Genomic DNA, 19,660 nt, shown 5'->3' with positions numbered 1-19,660 from the left:
AAAAAACTCCTCTTTATTTTAATCAAAACATTAAAAGCCACAAAAGTAATATAAAAGACCTGAATACAATTAAGATATGCAGCCAACAGCAGCAGCTGTCAACAACTTTACATTCACTATACAAGGAAATCCCTCACATACGTTTTTTTTAAACAAAATACATAAATTAAATGTATTATTTTTGGGGTTAATCTATCATTCACTGAATAAATTTATAGTGTTTTAATTATGTGCACTAATTGATGCAAGTCGAGAAACTCACTCAAGAGGTTTAAAAAACTAAAAAAAGAAATCTAGAAATGATCTTCAAGCTTAGTTATTTAAAAAATTACTCTAAAGAGAAATATTAATACCTTACTTATCTTTTAGAAAATGATTTATCTACTTAAATATTCTGCAGATTTTAATCTATATTCAATTTATAAATTTTTATTCCCAAAATTTTTATAAATATTAAACCGCTTACAAGAAGAAGAAACTCATATAAAGAGCATTGTTACTTCGTTCGATTTTGTATCGATTATTTTCCGGTTTTGTTTTATTTTTCGTTTTGCCAAAGCAGAAAAAATCGAAAGATAATAAAGCGCTCGCCGCGCTCTTAAAGATTCAGAGATCGAAGGGAACTCTCAGATCCCAGCTCTGAGCACTCTGAGCGCAATGTTTCAAGTCTTGCGGAGATTTTTTTGAGATTTCGAGAGTTGAAACATTTTCCAAGCCATTAAGTTAAGTTAAGGTGTTTTTTTTTTTTTGCGCTTTTTTTTTAGTTTTTTTTAAGGCGCACGCCACGAGAACGGGCGCTCAGTCTCGATTGTCAGCTTGTCGTGAATGGTTTTTTTAGCACGACGACGCACGCGGAGCTTAAGTTATTTAATAGCAACAACATCGTTTGCACATATATCCATATATATCCGTATATATCTAGCTTATGTAGCTGCCTGTGTGTGTTGTTGTGTTTGGAGTGCGGAGTGCCGAGTGCCCAGTGTGTGTGTGTGCCAGTGAGCTAGTGAGCGGATCTCTGACTGATTTGTTATTTTTGCATAAATCAATTTCGAGAGCGAGCGCCCATCAATTTCCGTGCGCGCTGCCTGGAAAGATATCTGTTCTAGATGATGTCGCATGCGCGTCCAAATCGAGTTCGTGGCCTGAGTCTTTCGTTAAATCATTGATCGCTGAGAGCTACGCCCCACCCTTCCTTCCATGGCTCTGACCAATTTCTCGCTGCCTTTCGGTGCCCTGGGCCAGCCATGGGGTGTCACCTTGGCGCCCCAGCATCCGATCCATCAGTTGGCCAGCAATACAAATAATCTGCTGTACTCGCCGGCGGATCATCAGCAGCAGCATCCCCAGCAGCAGCAGTCTCCGGCTGACAACAATCCGGAGTTTTACAAGAACAATCCCTATGCTCCACCACAATCTGTGGGGGGTTATCAATATCAGAATACTGGCGGTCGCCGGAAGCAGAATAATAATGCTTATTTGCCGCCCACGGCACCAAATTCTGTCCGGAATTCGGTTTATCACATCCAGCAGCAGGTGCAACAGGTCCAGCAGGTGCAGCAGGTCCAACAGCAGCAGCAGGATCAGCAGGAAAACAGCGTATCCTTCCAGAGTTCTAGCTCTAGAGCGAGCAGTGCCTCGGGCCAGAGCTCCATTCAGCTGACAACGCAAACCCGAGGTCCAGCGGAGGGCTCCTACTCGCGGTTTCCGGGACAGCAGCCAGGACAACAACCGCAGCAGCAGCAGCAGCCACAGCAGAAGCAGTTCTTCAATGCCCATGGCAGTGCCAGTGCCACTTTCACCAAGAACACTGGCAGCTTTAGTATTACCAGCTTTGGCAGCAGGCAACCGCAACAGCAGCAACCACCGCAACCGCAGCTCCAACAGCCACCACCTGCTCCACCCCCACCGCGGGATACCCAGCGCTCTAGGCAGGCCAAGCCGGAGGCTCAACCTGCCCAGACCTATGGCGTTGCTCCGCCCGATAATTATCCAGAAAGGGCGCCGGGCTTTACGAGGGTTCAGGCCGGGCAGGGTTCCAGGACTCAGGTGCACGCAGTGCTCGACTATGATGTAGAGGAGGGCGAAGAGGAGGACGAGGAGGAGGAGGATGGAGAGGAGGGCCAGTACTATGAGGGTCAGGAGAAGGGTGAGTTATAAAATAAAGATTGTAGCTTAGGTTTAGAATGGTTCTAGCAGATTATAATTTTGCTTTTAAATATATAAATTTAGAAAATATATAAAAATGTGTATCCACGATCGAATGTAGAACTTATCCTTGTTTTCATTCCTTAGAATTATTTTCTACTTCATTCTTAGCCATTCTTTTTGGATATTTGCACTACCCCAAGAAACCATTTCTGCTGATGCTAATTACCAAAATTTAATAGTCAAATAACCAACCAAAAATCCAGTTCAAGAGCGTCAAGAATTACTTCCTCAATTCTCTTCGAAAGCCGGGAATTCCTGTCCGATCTCCTCGTATAATTCTTCAAAGCAAACATTCCATACCAATAATCATTTCCTTATTTCATTCATCCAATGACAATCTAAGTATTTTTAACAAATAAAAAAAAAAATGTTGGTGTTGAGTCTTTAATTGTTAAAATAATAACAAGTATTTGGAGCATGTGTAGTGTAGATCCACTGGGTGATAAGCCCCGCAAAAGAGTCCCACGTCTGCACACGACCGAAAGTCATGTTAATTGTTTCTTGTCTCTGTGTGTCTTTCCAATTGGGAGCAACTTCTCCAACAGATCGAGGGAGGAGGAGGAGTTGGAGGAGGAGTAGAAGGAGAAGCGACTATAAGCAACTATAACAAATAGCGGGGGCTTGGTGGGGTAAACACAAGCGAGCTTAGACACAAGCGAACGGATCGGCGTTAGCGACAAGGTCAAAGGTCTACAAACCGATCTGGCAAGGTCACTTTCGAGACAGTAATGGCCAGTGTTTGACTTTTATAGTAACTAACACGCATCACGATTTATGTATGGTACGCCGGGGTGTATCTGTATCCATCTATTCGAGCATCCATCTACGTATCTGTATCTCTATATCTGCCCTTGTTGTCCTCATGGAAAAACTGTCAGCTTCACTTTTTTGGATATTTCACTTTCGGCCAAAGCTTGTGGCGCCTCTTTGTTACTGCCACTCCATCTCCATCGCTATCTCACATCTCCACCTTCATCTCAATCTTGCGAGGCATTAGCCAGCCAGCCAGCAACCTGCCCAGACTTCAGACTTCAGTCTTCAGACCTCAAGTACTCAACTCGGTTACGGGGCTATTATGCAAGAAGAAGTCGCGTTTCAATCCCCCCCAGAAAATAAAAAAAGAAAAAAAACATGCTCATGAACCAGCTCTCATATATGAAGAAGACTTGCGCAGGCACGCAAGACCCAAAGTCACACAGCATACGAGTTTGGGGCTGCTGCTCTGCTGCCTTCGAGTACTCATCAACACACTGGGTTTTCCACCTTTGTGCAGGCAGAAAAAATAATATAGATATGTATCATGAAAGAAGCCATCTCAACGGAAGATCAGAGTGCACAGAAACACAAAGAATCTATTTCATAACATGCCCAAAGGAATTTCTCATTAACTGAAAAGTGACATGATTTCGTGATGCACAGGGAAAAATAAGAGGTTAGATATGGGTTAAAAAAAATTAAAATATATAAAATTAAAACTTAAATATGATGAAGTGCAATGAACAAAATGATAGAGTTCTTATAGATTTTTTTTTACTTGTTTAATTGAGTTTTGTTTCACATATTTTAATAGATATTTGGCCAATTTAGTAATTAATTATTTATATACATATAAGTTTGAATTGTTCTTAAGATAATTTGAATCTTTTATTCAACATAACAAGAGTTCATGGCTTTCAAATAATATCCTTCATAAGAGAGTGTACTTAAGTGAGACTTCCTTGGCGCTCTTAAAATATTTTCTTAAGACAGCCTTCCTCTGCGCTTCTCATAGAATTTACTTAAGTAAGCCTTCCTCGCCGATTCTCATAAAGTGTTCTTAAGTGAACCTTTTTCGGATCTTTTAGAACATTTTTCTGAAGAGAGCCTTCCTCTGCGTTTCTCATAGAGCTTGTCTACAAGTGTTCTTAATAGAGCCAACCTCGGTGCTTCTCATAAACTTTGCAAAAATAATGTTCTCATAAAGCTTACCTAAGTGATCATAAGATTCTACACTTTTACTGTTCTTCAAATTTTTAACAGAATTAATACCAATTTCAAGGAAAGCTATTTTCGAAAATGCATATTTTTTAACTGTATGACTGCTCCCTTCCTTTGGTTTTTTCGTACATTCTCCAACCCGTTTTGCATCCTGCAGTATTATTAAAAGGGAAAGTTTTCTGTCTGCCGCCAGCCTGTGCCTGCCCAAGATCCGGATCTGGGCATTACAAATGCCAGGCAGACATGAAATTTATACTTCGTACATGCAAGTGTCAACTGCAACTGCATTTTGTATGCAGACACTGATCTCCGTCTCCGACCCCGGGACTATGCACTTGCAGCTCTTTTGGGTTTAACCAGCCTGATTAATGCAGTGACAACGCGCCGGGCCCTGTCCCTGTCCCTGTCCTTGCCATGAATCAGCGCAAGATATCAGACTGCCACCGCGGCCATTTAAAAACCACTCCAATTTCAATTTCAATTTTCGTTGATTTCGATTTCCACTTAATTTTCGAACCTTATTTGCATTCCATTCGCAGATAAGGCGAATAATAACAATCAGATGCCAACGGTGACGCCCATCCAGGGACCGATCTACCTGAAGAACGGCACGGTGCCGGTGGTGCCTCTATTTTCCTATCCCAAGCTCAACAACGGATCGTTTCTCCAGATTCCGGTAAGTACGGGTAGAAAAGAATGTGGGCGGTAAGGGAACACTATGGGGTACTGGGCACGCGCGCAGTTTAATTGACACACTGAGAGAAAAACAACTTCAAATTGGGGTTTACGGAAAAGAATTTTTGTACTTCTTAGAAAGGTAGGGCTGGTAAATAAATTATTACAATATTAAATAATTAAAATTGAAATTTTTATATCAAAAGTATTATAATGTCCGTTTGCCTATTTAATTTTTAATCAGGAATAGAAATGTTTTTCTTGAATGTGTAATTGTTACTCTTACTGTAAAACATTTTTTAGAGGAGTTTAAATTAGAAAGAATTTAAATAAATAATTTTTCCAAGTCAAAAATATATGCAACTTGAACTATATCTTATAATTCTCAAGTTTGCAGTCTCTAAACTTTTTTAAAAAATATCTGTTCCCCCACTTAGTTCTAGTTTTCTTTATATTTTGCAACAGTGTACTCTCGATATCGATCGAGTTTGCTCATTTTGCGGAAATAACTTTGACGATTTTGTGTTTCATTTGGGGTTTTATTTTATTTTATTTTGTTGAGCTTTTTGTTTTTTGCGCACGAAGGTCGTGCGAGTTCGTTTTATTAAGAGGTGTGATGATGTTGATGACGACGGCGAAAGAAGAGCGAGGAGAGAGATTGTGTTGAGATTGGAAATCGGCGCATGGCGCGGCAAACTCGAGCTTAATCCCAACAAAAATCCACCTTCTATATACCCGCCGCTAACCTCCTCGAATTTTTTTTTTTTGAGATATAAAACGAACTTTTATGTTTATGGCTCACTTGAGTCATTTTCACACCCCGGCCATAATTTGTTATGGTTCCGAAATCAATCTTAATCTCAGTACCTTGTGCCTTCCTCAATGCTGCGTAAATACATATATGTATATATATTAATCGTTTTTCTATATAGATCTGGTGGACGGCTTTGTCGGTGGCTTTGGGCTTGGATGTGAGGGGCGATGTCATCAAGGGAGTGCCATGCATTAAGCGATATCATCAGCTGTTTTGTCCCACGGCCGGAAATAGTTATCCCATGTAAGTATCCGATTGTTCTAAGTTTTTTCTTGGTTCTAGGAAATTCCAAATGGAAATGGTATTTCCCTTGAAAATACTCATAAACCTAAATGATATTTTAAGAGTATATGTTCTCTTGATTAAGTCAAGGATGTTAGCTTTTCTGCGGTTTTTCTTTATTCGCCAAAAAAAGAAGCTGAACTGAATCACATTTAATCCGGATGACTGTTCTAGAGCTGACATAGTTAGAGGTTCTCATTAGCATAGGCGCGTCAAACTGCCATGAATTTCATCATTGGGCTGAAAAAGTCTCACTTTTATGGCTAGAAACCATTTAATAACAGAGAGGTCATTAACATGGAAAGTTATCCATTATAGAGGGCTTTTATTAATTGATTAATTCAATTTCTTAATCAATTCGCTTAATGAATATATGGAGTGATATAAATACTCTATAGAGTCAATTTGCTGACCTTATCTTATCACCTTTTTGGTTTCCCCCTATAATTTATTTTTGCCACTTCATTATCGGATTTTCAAGATCGATCGCTCTGATATATATATTTTTTATTAACTTAAAATGTATTTTTGTTTTATTATTTATCGTAATTTTATAAATACTTTGTTATGGATTTTGAATTATTGATTAATTGCTTTAATGTAACAATTAATTTTAAAATTCGAAGTAGTGAAAATAATCCATATAATTCGAATCCTATAGTAAAAGTATATAAAGTGTTGGTAAATAAAAACTATGTTTTGTTTCTGTATACATTTTTAATAATTAAATAATAATAATAATTAACTAATAATATTCCTTTAAATTTCAGTGAAAAAATCGAACGTTTCATAGACGACAACAAGGCTCTGATGCGAAGGATGTATGGGGACTTCGAGATGAATATGGAAGGACCTGGCGGCGGCGGAGGAGGAAGTCGTCAGCAGCAGGCCAAGGTGCGAAAGCGTCGGTTCATCGATGAACCGGATATATTTATACCGCCTGGAGCCTTTGCCGCCAATGCTGGGGAAGCCCCAGTGGAAGCTGGCGATAGTTACTTTGGCCAACTACGGAAAAAGCGACAAGCAGCCGCTGGAGGAAGTCGCAATCGAGGCAATGGAGCAGCAGCCGGAGGAGGTGGTGGCTCAAGTGGGAATAGCAATGCCAATAGAACTCCTGCCGGCAATGGGAATGGAAATTCTGGTACTGGAAGACTTGATGCCTGCGAATCGAAAATAGAAATTGTGACCCCATATTGGGCATCGAATTCGGCGGGAAAAATCCGAGCCATTGTGAATACACAGCACTTTGAGCAAGCCATCCATCAGGAGGTGTGCAGGTGAGTGGGATATACTAGTGTTATTTGTGTTATTTACCAAAATAATAATTAATTTCTCATTATTTTGTAGTAATACCCAAACCCCCCGTTGCGAGGGTGAATGTGGTTGCGAGCAAAAATACAAATGGCATCGATTGCTCGCCTATGATCCCGATAACGATTGCAAGGGCATTTTTATGGATTGGTTCCTGTTTCCTTCGTGCTGTGTCTGTAGATGTAATCCCTAGATATCGCCTCTCCTGACTCTGAGCAATTAACAATATAATATATAATATGAAGCATATCATATATCAGTTGATAAATGTAATTGAGACAAGTATAATCGTAGGTAGAATGCCACTGAATGTATTTTAGTTGTTGTTAAGGTAGACCTTACGTAAAAACCTAATTGGTAGCTCTAGTTAAGATCGATTCAGCATAAATTACCTAAGGTTTTAATACGAGCCATGTCCCTCCATCAAAATGCGATATAACTCAACCTCCATTTGTTTTGTTGTACTGTAAATGTAATTGTAATTCTAATTGTAATTGTAAACGTAATTGTAAAAACGAATCAAGTGAATAAAGTCTATGCAAATATCGTATACGAAATTTTTGGGTTTAACAAATCAATTAGCATATGTTTAATAACTAAGAACAGTCTGGGCCCTTCCAGTCACTTGAAAACTAGGTAACTTTCCTACAAACTACAAAATATATTTAAGAAACAAGTGAATATTGATGAAATTAATAACTGTCTGATATAAATAACCAATTTGGAATATATATTTAGGCTAAAACCATTAGGAATTTACCTTTTAATGGGTGCAGTCAATTCGATTAGGAAACCATTAATTTGGGCTAATTCGTTGATGGGCGCTTAAATTGTTGTCTTGACTTAATGTGGTACACCTTTTAATTATCGCAGTCGAGACAAGGTCGTATTACTAAAATCTGCACTTCATTAAAACTATGCTAAATCGAGTCATTTATTGGTTGGAAACGTTTAGGTTTATTTATCATTTAGAAGAAACTGAAGAAGTGTATTTAGAAGCATTTAATAATTTTTCTTAAGGAGTAACTATTTTGCATAATAATAAAGCAGAAATTTATGCAAGGGATAACAGAAAATATAGTTTATAGCTATACTGTATCAATATTTAAAGCAAAACTAGATATTTTGTCATTGCGATTTATGAATTTATGCGGTAAATCGATATTCAGTGTGATATATCCAACCAATATAATCCAAAAAGGAAGCAAAATAATTAAATGACATTATTTTGATATCATATAATAATATATAATAATATTTCAATATTTTTAAACCCATTTCCTTCTATTAAAAAATCAAAATATAAAGAAACACTAGATGTAGTGTTATGACCTCCCTCAAAATACACAGTAGTCGAAATGTAAAATGATAAAAATCAGAAACAATTGATGAAATCTCTGATCCTAACACAAAATGTACAAAATAACGAAATCCCATGATTTATTAGAATTGGCATATGACCAGCGGTGGGGAAACCCCCCAAAACAGGCAATTATTGACATTTTGATAAATTTCAACAATGAAGTTGCTAAAATCCGACTGTCTCGGTTAACAAGCAAAGCAAACAAACAAATGCAAGAAATAGCCAACATAAAAAAATTAAATAAATAATTTAAAAAAGTAATTTGCATCGGCCGGGAATCGAACCCGGGCCGCCCGCGTGGCAGGCGAGCATTCTACCACTGAACCACCGATGCTTGTTGATGAAGCTCAACAAACAACGTCCAAGTGTAGATTTTGGAGAAATATCTTGGAGAAACAAGAAAAGAGCTTTGGAGAGCTTTCGGCCTAGGGCAAGGCAGCGCAGATTTAATTTGCATCCAACATATGTCGCGGGTTCAACTCCCACTGAGGACCAACATTGATTATTTTCCTCTTTTTTTGAGTAATTGTTTTTCTTATTCTTTTTTTCTTATTCTCCTTTTTTTTCTTTTCCAAAGTTTTCATAACCAGAACGCAATGGGCATCAACAATTTTGGGTTTCATAAAGCGTTTATATGCCACAGGGTCATAAATAAACCAGTGAGAGCCAGGGGGAAGCCCAAGGAATGTGTGTGTATGAATGTTCATATTTGCTACTAGTATTCCCCATCGAGTTTTTTGGGTGTCGTAAAAAAAAACCCTTGCCCCGAGGACCGAAACTGGTCTCCTCACTTCCCCATGCCCGTCACGTATTCAATCACAGCAATGGCTACACAAAACTGCGCTATATCAAAAATTTCGGTCTATCGTCGTGCATGGTATACAAATGGGTACATTTCACCGCAGACACCGCAAGTTAGCCAGAGTTAGAGTCAGAGTCAAAGTCAGAACCAGGCCAGAGCTGGAGCCCCAGTGTACTGGAGTGGACCAACCAATAACAATTGACTGCGCTGGTCTCCAGTTAACCGAAGCTGTATAATGGCACTGGGGGTCTGGGTCTGGGAGCATTTATTGACGACCGCAATGTCAACAATTGCAGCCATGACGACGACAGCAGCGTCAACAGCAGCCGCAAACAGCAGTAACAACAAGTTCCCATGGGATAATGAACTTTTTTCAACGGACTGATACCCAGTATTTATAATGTAAATATTACAGATTTAGTGGTAAATATGAGAAAACAGTTTTAGATAATTTATAAAAAATTTTAAAACATGAGAAAACTGAATTGTGTTTAAAGCCTCTTTAACAGCTGTCCAAAAGTATGCAATTAAAATTTAGAAAACTAGAATTAGAACTAGGAAATGGCTTTAAGTATTTCTGTAGTACTCCGAGAACACAGCTTTTTGCCATATAAACTATATTAAAAATTGATTAATTAACCCCAAAACTATTTAAAAAAAAGAGTACCAAAACTCTTTCTATTAAACGAAAAAAACCAAAGATCATTTCCATTACCAATATACCCCTCAATATAGACCCTCAGGGAATCCATTTCAGCGCAATGACAAGAACAACCCACTAAGGCCCGCATCGAGTTAACCATGAAAGTTGGCCAAGCGAAACCATTTCGTGGCCAGGATGAGGACGAGTTGCTGATGCTGGTGCTGCTGCCTCTGGGATGCTGCGAGTGCGGGGCGTATACGTATTATGATGATGACGCCCGAGAACAGGACAATAGAAATGCGAGGCCACACAAACACGACCGCACACACACACCGCACTCCATACACCACACACACAACACACACACCCACATGTAAACGAGTGTTGTGTGCGGCGGTGACAATGATACTGGCATTTGTTGGCTTTTCCCCACGCGGCGGCGACGACGACGCTGCGCGCGCAGAGCTCTCGGCTTTGGTGACAGGACGAGGAACAAAACCGGAGGCTAATTCGAATTCCCCGTAGGGGCGTAGCGCATTCCGAGGCCAGAATAGACCGGACACAAACTCAGGCGGCGTCCTGGCGTCATCTCGACCAAATCTCGGCCAGTGCCGCACAATTTTTGGCTATAAATACAAATGTCGGCACGCAGCTTGGCTTAAACTTACATTGTTATCCTAGTTCACAACATCTCTCCGCTGTTGCCTTAAATCGCCGAAACAAAATATACACCAAAGACTACGTGACGTAGTTAAGAAGACAAACAGGGAATCCTTACTCCTCCATCTCCATCAAACTACAACTCGCAACACCCCCAGGACAACAACTCCACTCGTTTCCACTTCAAACTCCAAGCTGTGAGTCACACTTAGCGTGGGCTGCAGGTGCAGTTGTGGTTCAGTGTCAGTGTCATAATCATAAATTTTTGGCGAAACATTGTGTAATCCTCTTTCGATTGGGTAAACAAAACCCAAGTGAGTGGCTGCAGTTTCTTTGTTTTTTATTATTATTACGGCGAAGAGCCAAGGGGAAACGTGAATACAATTTTTTAATTGAAATTTCCTGGAAGGGACACTTAAGCAAGATGAAATTATGATAGAATAAACTCGAATAATGTTGAAATAAATAGGGAAGTTTAAAGAAAGTATTGAAAAGAAAATAGATAAAAAGAAGAAAGCAATTTTAGAGACTCCTTGATTGTCTAAAATCAATAATTTCCTTGGTTATTAATAAGATTTTTAGTTCTAGTAAATTTACTTTAAACAAAAGAGCTTAAGTTTAAAGAAATCCCATTAATTCATAATAATACTTAATTACTTTACCAATTCAAGCCAAATAAACCCTTCCTATTAACTGACTCATAAATAATTTCCCCAAGACTAATTAAGACCAGAGCTTCTGGAGCTCTATAATAGATTCCCAGAGACAGCACACAAGATAACATCCTTCCTGCGTTGATTTATCGAAATCCCAGCCAGACAATAATTTATCTGTTACTCAACTCTAAAGGCAATTTCTGGTTTGCCATTCAATTTATTCCCACTGCGACCCCACCTTAAAAGCCATCACCAAACCCATTGGCAATGCAATCCCAATTACACATCCTGCAATCCTGCAATTGTTGTCTTCTCTGACATTCACACACTTTCCTTTCCCGTCTCATTCTCTCTCTCTGTCTCCTTTTGCAGTGCCAAGTGCCACGCCCACAAACACGACAATAATGAGGGGATCGGGATTGGGTATGGAAGCAACTCAAGCAAGTGGTCACAGGTGGCTCCTCGTCTGGATGACGGTGCTGCTCCTGGTCGTTCCACCGCATTTGGTCGATGGCCGTTACCTGCCGACAAGGTCGCATGGCGACGATTTGGACAAGTTGCGTGAACTGATGCTGCAGGTGAGCGATGGTACAGTGAGCGAAATAATAGGGGGGAAGTTTAAATTGGAAATTTAAAAATAAATGCAAAGATGGGTAAGAATTCTGAGGTTTAGACCGCTTTAAAGGCTTTACAAGAAACTAGGCTTTGCCTACAATAAAGTAATATTGTTTTTGAAAAGATCAACGGCTGAGGAGCATACAATTCCATAAAAATTACAAATAAGATCATATGTATTTTCTTTCCTTTCCCCCAAGACTTATTTATCAGTGCAACCGGATAACATTTCTTAAATATTTTCCAAGTGATTTAAAGTTGGAAACCGAAAAATAATAGCGTGTTAAAGTCATGCCGTAATCGGTACACATTTATCATCCACGCATTAATGAAGCCGCGCAGCAGGTGAAAAGTCATCACCTGGGCGCATTCGGACAGTGTATATTTTTGTTGTGATGAGTATCTCTTTTTTTGGGACCAAAGTTGTTCGTTTTTCTGCATTGGCATTTTTTGGAGCGCTGTCAATATAATTAACTAAATGAAAAGAGAGCCAAAGCGTGGTATTAAGTTGCAATTATGTCGCCAATTATTGAGGTTTTATTTTGTGACTTGTTTTTGTTGTTTTGTTTTTTCGGAGCGTTTCTTCTACCTTTTCTTGTGTTTTTGTTTAAGGTGTTTTGTTTTTTTTTTTTTGGAATTGAATGGAATGGAGGTTACGTCATCGGGTCTGGGTATAAGGTTACAGGTCCAGGTCCAGGTCCCTCGATCCCAAACAGATTCCTGCTAACCGCATCCCTCCTGGCGCTGTGTGGTTTCTCATGCGTCTGCAAAACCATTTCAGAAATATTTTTACATATTTCGCAAGCAAGTCTCTTCGACTCTTCTTTTACTTTTTTATTTCTTTTTGTATTTTTTTTAAATTTATTGGAGGAGCCTGCTCGGCTACAATCGCCAGCACTTGGCCAACACTTGCTCATTGCTGCTGGCTCCTCATCTTTTGCACAATTTTGCCGCCGCCGCCGCCGTAGTTGTTGTTATTTAATGTGTTTTTTTTCGGCACAGTTTCCTGTTCTTTTTCGCAACCAAAACACAAAAATGCGGCTCAACTAGGAGGGTAGGAATCAGGTGACCGGGTATGGGGGCCAGCAGGAGGGTATCCAACTCGGAGGAAGCCCCACTTAGCTGTGTGGATGTGCAGAAAAATCCGCAGCTGCGCGTCGTCAGCAGCCTACAAAATGCTCAAAACTGCAAATGCAACTGTTTGCTCTACCATCGCGATTCGAGTATCTGTAGCAAATAATTGAAACACTGCGGAAATTTATGGGAAATCATGGGTAGCAGATATATATTCTTGAAGGGGAGAATGCAGTTTCAAGTCTTTTAAAGTTTTTAATAAAGTAAACTAAGTCCTTTAAAATGTTCAAAACATTTTTAAAGTTAAAACGTCTTGAAATAAAATATTAGAAATTTGAAATCAATTAAATTACTGTCCAAAATTATGCTTTAAATAGAAAAAAGGCTCAATTTGGTCCGCAAATATTTCATTGCATACTCTTAGACACTTTTTTAATTGCTTTAGAATCATTATTCTTTCTTGTTTTTCACTTTAAACTGAGAGTAATCCCCAAGAAGTTAATGAACTGCTAAAAACTTATTTAAAAAGAAGTGGCTAAGCGTCAAAAGGACCATAATTGCTTACTCTAAAATACATTAATTACAATTTGAACTAAGACTTGAGGAATTTAGCAATCTAGGATGCTGGGCTACGCTTTTTTTCAGTTCTCCAACCCCTTTTTTTTCTTTTTTTTTTTTGCAGACTCTTGTTTCTGAGTCATGGTCCCTCTGCAAATCGATAAGTCGCTGACGTGCGACGCAGACAAAGACCAAAGACCAAAGACCGAGAGACCAAGAGCAGACCATGTTTGGACTGACAAAAAGCGAGCAGAAAAATATAGTAAAACCAAGCGAGCGCTAAAGAAAAAGGGAAATCAAATGTCAAATAGCAAATAATGACGATGACGTGGTCGTCGCCAGATGATGAAGGTTGACTTTGGCTACGTCACTTGGCAGACAAGCGACAGAATGCGAAATGAAAGCACTTGACACACAATAATGCATTGAACCTGAGACAACAACAACATAACTTGGCCTTTAGCTTATTGCCTTCTTTCCAGGCTCCTGCAGGAGATGGATGTCAACAGAGTGACACAACACAACCTTCCTGTTTTCTATCTATATACCATTAACATCAGGACCCCCATTTCCTTACCCCTAACCCCAAGGAATTCCCAAAAGCAATTTGTGCGTGTGTGTTTGTGGAAAATGACAATTTCATAATGCTCTCCTGACTTATTAGAGATATATTGGATTATAATTGTGTCATGGCTTGAGGGTTGCTGGTACGTGGGCAAACTTTATAATTATTTTAAGGGGCTTGAAACTAATTTAAGGCTCAACTTGAGCACTGTGGCTCACAAATGTTAATTTGATAAAGAGACAATGATTCAGGGGGGATGATGGCTTTAAACATAATCCCATTAGGCAGGCAATTTAATACGGCTTGGGTGTGAGAAGTTGCCCAAAATCAATTTAATTTGCTTAAATCACTCAAAATAATCAGGTAATAATAAGGCTTTGAATTTAAGCTATTTAAAGGAAATATTCCTGAAATTCTTTTAACATTTTTAACAGTATAAATCTTAGGTTCAGGCTTACAGCATCAAGAGGCTGTCTTTTCCTTCCTTTAAGCTTTTCTTTAATTCTTGAAATTCTATTAATTTATTTATCACTTTTCTTCTGCAAGCATCAGTATAATATATATTCCTAAATCACTTTTCACCACATTCCTTATCCAAAACATACTTTTCTACTTATATATCCAGGCCATAAAAAGTTTCTGGGGCCAAGAAAGTAAAAGTTCGTCCTTCTCTTATTACGCCATTGATGTCCACAATTGATGGCAATTATTTTCAACATTCTTTTTGCCACTTGCCACGAAATGTCTAAGACTACAAATCCACCACCACCACCGCCACTCATCAAGTGGCCCCCTTTCCAAGCCACAGATATTGCGAACCCCAGGAAAAAAAACCAACCCAGAGATTCCCAAGTCGCAGCTGTTTATTTATAAAGTATCTGCCAACCAACTCCCTTTCCAATCCTGGTCAAAAAAAATACAAGGGGAGACTCTGAGGCAATACAAACAAATCACATAACTTTTCACTTAACGACAACTCTCAAATTAAACTGTCCAAACGAGGCCTTAATGAAAACGGGGAGTTGAAGCCCAGCTGACACCACCCCTCCTCAGCACCGCAACCCTTAGAGTCAAGCAGATGCAATGCGATAACCATTTCGGAGTCATCATCAGTGCTTCCTTGGGCATCCATCCATTAATGGCATTTAAGTCAAGGAAAGGGAAAGGAGGCAAACAGTTTTGTGTGTGTGTTTTTTTTTTTCTTCTTCAAAATTAGCAATAAAATAATTACTTGGCGCGAAATTGTTTTAGGTTTTTCACTTCATTTGCCGCCAAAGTTGTTTGTATTTGTTCGTTCACACATCATCAGCAACAAAAGATCAGGGATTACAGAGTGGTAGCCCAAAAAAAAAGAGGTTGGCGGCTGATAATTACACTACAATACCCCCCATTAACACATTTTCAGCTCATCAGCTCATCAGAGCTCACAGCGGCGGCGGCGATGAGGAGCCCAAAAAAAGACGGTAGCCAAGTTGGGAGAAGGCTTTGAAAACATGTTTAACCCATTTGGGGATGACTGCAAAATATTAGGCGATAGATTCTTTGAATTTTTTAGACTTTTTAAATGGGAATTTTTGCTATACTGCAATGTTGAGTTGAATAAAAAGTATTTTATATAAGTATTAAAATTAAAAAGTCTTTAAAAAATAAGCAAAGATAATACTAAAGTTTGTTAAAATTTTATTTAAATTAACAATTTTAAAATCTTAGTATGTAATATCAGAACATATTTCATATATAAAATACTTATGGTTTTAAAACCCTTTAAAATTGTGTCAAAAAGTATGCTACAAAAAATTTAAAAACCCAATCTGTGATCAGCCACCTTTTACGAATTTGTCTTAATATAATTTATAATTTTACTTAATACTTGTTTATTATAATTATAATTTTATTATCTTTATTATTTTATTTTTGTTTTCTAATTTTTATAAATAGTTTTAGACCCTTATTTCAATTATTTTTATTCACTAATGCTGATGTCTTGCATTAAATGTAATTTTTTGTTAACCCAAAAGATAAAATCACTTGAAATTGTTTAGACCATGAGGCCTTTAAACATATTATTATTATTTTTTGGCGACCCTTGGCCCCAAATGGGTTAAGACATGCAAACAACAGAAGCAGACAGCCGCCGCCGCTTCGTTACAGATAAAGTTCATTCGATTTAATGATGCGCCAAAAAAATACGAAAAAAAACGCAGCAAAAAATTAAAATTAACGAAAAAAAGCGAGATAACTAAAAATCTGTGACGAACTTCCCACGTTGGATAAATAAGATTTCAACAGATTTTCTTCTTTTTTTTTCTTTTTTTTGAAATAACTCACGGCTGTTTGACGGCGGGGGGCCGAGTCGCCTCAGTCGTGTTAACAACAGCAACTATACGATAATTATAACAACCATAACAACAGACGGCTCCGGAGTTTAACTCTTTCTCCCTCTTGCGTTTTGTGTGTTTGCAGATTTTGGAGTTGAGCAATGAGGACCCGCAGCAGCAGCAGCAGCAGCAACACCCACTGCGTCTGCACAATGAGGCCAACGGTGGCAGTAACAACAACAACAACAACAATCTACGTGCGTCCAACGGCAACTCAAACGCCGCCTGGCTACAAAAGTTGAGCGCAATGGGTGCCCTGGATGAGCTGGGCGGCGACGGTGCCCGGTTTGCACCCAACTATGGACGTTATTAAGCCATCTAAGACACACCTGACGCACACACAACCTGACGACACACCCAGCAGCAGCAACAACAACAACAGCAGCAGCAACAACTGCGACAAAGGAAACTGGCAACTGGAAAGCTTGAAGTGGTGTTTTTTTTTGGGGGGGGGAGTGAAAACCATGTTGGACATGAGAGTGAATCTCAACGGTAAAAAAGGGCTGTTCACAGGATTAAAATCCAATTGAGACGAAGAGCAGAGTGCGTGAAAATGGACAAATAAATGGAGCAAAGGATTCTCCTCTCTTTGGGAAATCACTTTGAAGTGCTTTTTGAACGAGTCTCGAGCGTAGAAGGACACTCTGGGAAATCACTTTCAAAGGCTTGTGACCCTTTTTTTGACTAAACAAAACTTTAATGACCCTTGCGAAGTCCTTGTTTAAAGGCAAAGGATAAACACTCTGTTTGTTTTTATAATCTAAAAACCCTTTTAAATTAATTCAGTGATTTTATTATTATTTAAATGAAATAAAATAGTCTTTGGTTATATTATTTTCTTAGAATTTTGGTGTATTTTACAGTCAATAATGTACAACATGGTTTCCCCTTCAATCCCAAAAACCCATACACACTCAATGGTTTATTAAATGCAACTGGAAAAACTGATGAAAAAAAATATAAAGACACGTGAAAACTGAATAAACTATAAAGGACAACAAAAGGCAGTTCCTAAGCTAGAACAATAATTTTTAAAAAACTCATTAAAGAGAACTAACTTGTACCTATATGTATATGTACCTATGTGTTGTAGAGCAACCCCCCGTCCCTCAAGAAAATACATTAAAAAAAAAAACCCTTGAAAAGTAACCCCCTTTTAATGGTCAGCCAACAAAAAGAGATAAAAATAAAAACTACCATTAAAACCGAGTCAGAGTCAATTGTAAATATTTTAAAGCCCAGAAATACAGAAAAAGAAAGAAAAAAAATAAGAAAAAGAGACCCGAAAGCCCTCCGGAGCCCCATGAACAATAATAATAACTGGAGTTTTTAATGGGCCCCCAAGGCCAAAGTGGGGCATATATATGAAGATATATATTTAGTAAATGTGTTGTGTATTTATAAACTATATGTACAACTCCCAAACTAACTAACCTCCACACTAAAGTCGAGAAGATGGCCTCCGCAATGGCACGAAGTTTCAGAGATATACAGATATATATATATACAACTTTATTATATTCGTAACTACTATATACACATATATACTATATATATATATATAAATGTACATCTAATTGTTGTTATCGTTATTTATACTTATGATTCGCCGCCGCAGCAGAAGCAAACAATAAAGGAAAAATCATTTTCAAATGCAACTATAACTATCTACAACACTCTATTTATCTCAACTGGATCTCAGCCTGTTACATAACGACGCATGTAGCATGTAGAGTGTGTAACGCAACTTGCAACTATCTCGGTCTCAGATTCATCTCGCTGAGATACATCTGCTCGAGGGCTTCCATTCCCAGTCCCAGTCTCAGTCCCATCTATCTCAATTTACTTTCTCGTACTTCAAGTGCAACTCTCGACAAATTAAACGCCGAAAAGTGGCACCCACCAGAAAAAAAAAGAAGACACATCACATCTTGCACAGCATCATCTCCAATACAAAAAATCTTCCATTCAAAAAACCCAAAAACCGAACCCATTCCCGATGTCAGTTCGAATCTGTTAAGTACTTTTTTTAACGTTTTTTTTTCTTTAGAGCTTGCCACGCCAAGTGCCGTCGTTTTGTAAACGAAAATTTTTAATTGTTTTCTTTGCGTGTTTTTGTTTCTGTTTATTTATGTAAATATAATATCATTTAAATGGTTCCGTCTGCCTTTGTTTTGTGCGTTACATAAAAGTCACAAGAGATACAATATAATAATTAGTATCTGTATCTGTATCTCTGCCCGCCGAGGTGTAGATGGCAGCGCGTTTGTACGCAAGTTTTTTGACTGTTGAGGCCATCGGAGAAAGCAGAAAGATGAATGGCTGACTGCGACGCTGATTATATGGCTCAGAATCGCTGTGGCATGGCATTATTCATTAAGATGTGGCAATGCGGCGTGCATAATTCGCACAAATGGCCCAGCCCAGCAGAATGTATTCGCGAGAATGCATAATGTATATCGCAGTGATAAATGGGTAATGTAGTTTCATGTGGAAAATAAGGAAATAATAGGAATGCATTCCATGTGCTGTCTTTTTAATTTATTTGTTTACTGAAAATGGTTTACTCGGAAGAGGAGAACTAATAGAGTCATTAAAAAACACATTTTAATGGATACAATATGTATCTTTTAATTAAAGGATATATGTACAATGTTTTAAAGGAATATAATTCTATTGGCTATAATTCGTAATTAGTATGCATATCGAATAAAATATAAGGAGATCCAAAATATTCTAAGCCTGATATATAATTTTTTTTAAATATCGAAAGTTATCGCACTTAATTAAAAATTCGATATTATTAAAAACCCCGATAATGTACTTTTAAATATCGATTTATATATAATTTACAGTACCAGTAAATCAATATTTTGTGCCATATATATAAATTCAACAAGAAAATCTAAAAAACCTATGATTTTATATATTTAATACAATTAATATATATTTTAAATTTCATTTTATATTTTTAAAATTGAACAAACAATTTGTTAAGCATTTATAATAAATTACAATTTACAATTTTATGCAATTTATTAATCATTTTATAATAAATTATATTTTCATTTTCTTAAAT

The 19,660-nt window shown here is 38.1% G+C and overlaps 2 protein-coding genes and 1 non-coding gene across 3 annotated transcripts; 2 read left to right on the top strand and 1 right to left on the bottom strand.

The window, feature by feature from the left end:
* Positions 1-824: 824 nt before the first annotated feature.
* On the top strand, positions 825-7,713 carry spz3 (Spaetzle domain-containing protein 3). The gene is made up of 5 exons (XM_017173900.2): positions 825-2,146; positions 4,725-4,861; positions 5,793-5,917; positions 6,727-7,233; positions 7,304-7,713. The coding sequence occupies exons 1-5, from the start codon at positions 1,198-1,200 to the stop codon at positions 7,458-7,460; spliced, it is 1,875 nt and encodes a 624-aa protein (XP_017029389.1). The 5' UTR covers positions 825-1,197; the 3' UTR covers positions 7,461-7,713.
* Positions 7,714-8,893: 1,180 nt separating this feature from the next.
* Positions 8,894-8,964, bottom strand: TRNAG-GCC (transfer RNA glycine (anticodon GCC)). Its single transcript has one exon. It is a non-coding gene; the product is annotated as a tRNA-Gly (tRNA).
* Positions 8,965-10,680: 1,716 nt separating this feature from the next.
* Proc (Proctolin) lies at positions 10,681-18,245 on the top strand. The gene is made up of 3 exons (XM_070283336.1): positions 10,681-10,932; positions 11,764-11,969; positions 16,667-18,245. The coding sequence occupies exons 2-3, from the start codon at positions 11,796-11,798 to the stop codon at positions 16,892-16,894; spliced, it is 402 nt and encodes a 133-aa protein (XP_070139437.1). The 5' UTR covers positions 10,681-10,932; positions 11,764-11,795; the 3' UTR covers positions 16,895-18,245.
* Positions 18,246-19,660: the final 1,415 nt, after the last annotated feature.

Source organism: Drosophila kikkawai, chromosome 2L, assembly GCF_030179895.1.
Source record: "Drosophila kikkawai strain 14028-0561.14 chromosome 2L, DkikHiC1v2, whole genome shotgun sequence".
Lineage (NCBI taxonomy): Eukaryota > Metazoa > Arthropoda > Insecta > Diptera > Drosophilidae > Drosophila > Drosophila kikkawai.
This window is presented reverse-complemented; position numbering and strand designations above follow the sequence as displayed.

Coding starts and splice junctions, on each gene's coding strand:
- spz3 (XM_017173900.2), top strand. CDS start 1,198: ATGGCTCTGACCAATTTCTCGCTGCCTTTCGGTGCCCTGGGCCAGCCA. Junction 4,862..5,792: donor GATCGTTTCTCCAGATTCCG/GTAAGTACGGGT, acceptor TTTTCTATATAG/ATCTGGTGGACGGCTTTGTC. Junction 7,234..7,303: donor ATCCATCAGGAGGTGTGCAG/GTGAGTGGGATA, acceptor ATTATTTTGTAG/TAATACCCAAACCCCCCGTT.
- Proc (XM_070283336.1), top strand. CDS start 11,796: ATGAGGGGATCGGGATTGGGTATGGAAGCAACTCAAGCAAGTGGTCAC. Junction 11,970..16,666: donor TGCGTGAACTGATGCTGCAG/GTGAGCGATGGT, acceptor GTGTGTTTGCAG/ATTTTGGAGTTGAGCAATGA.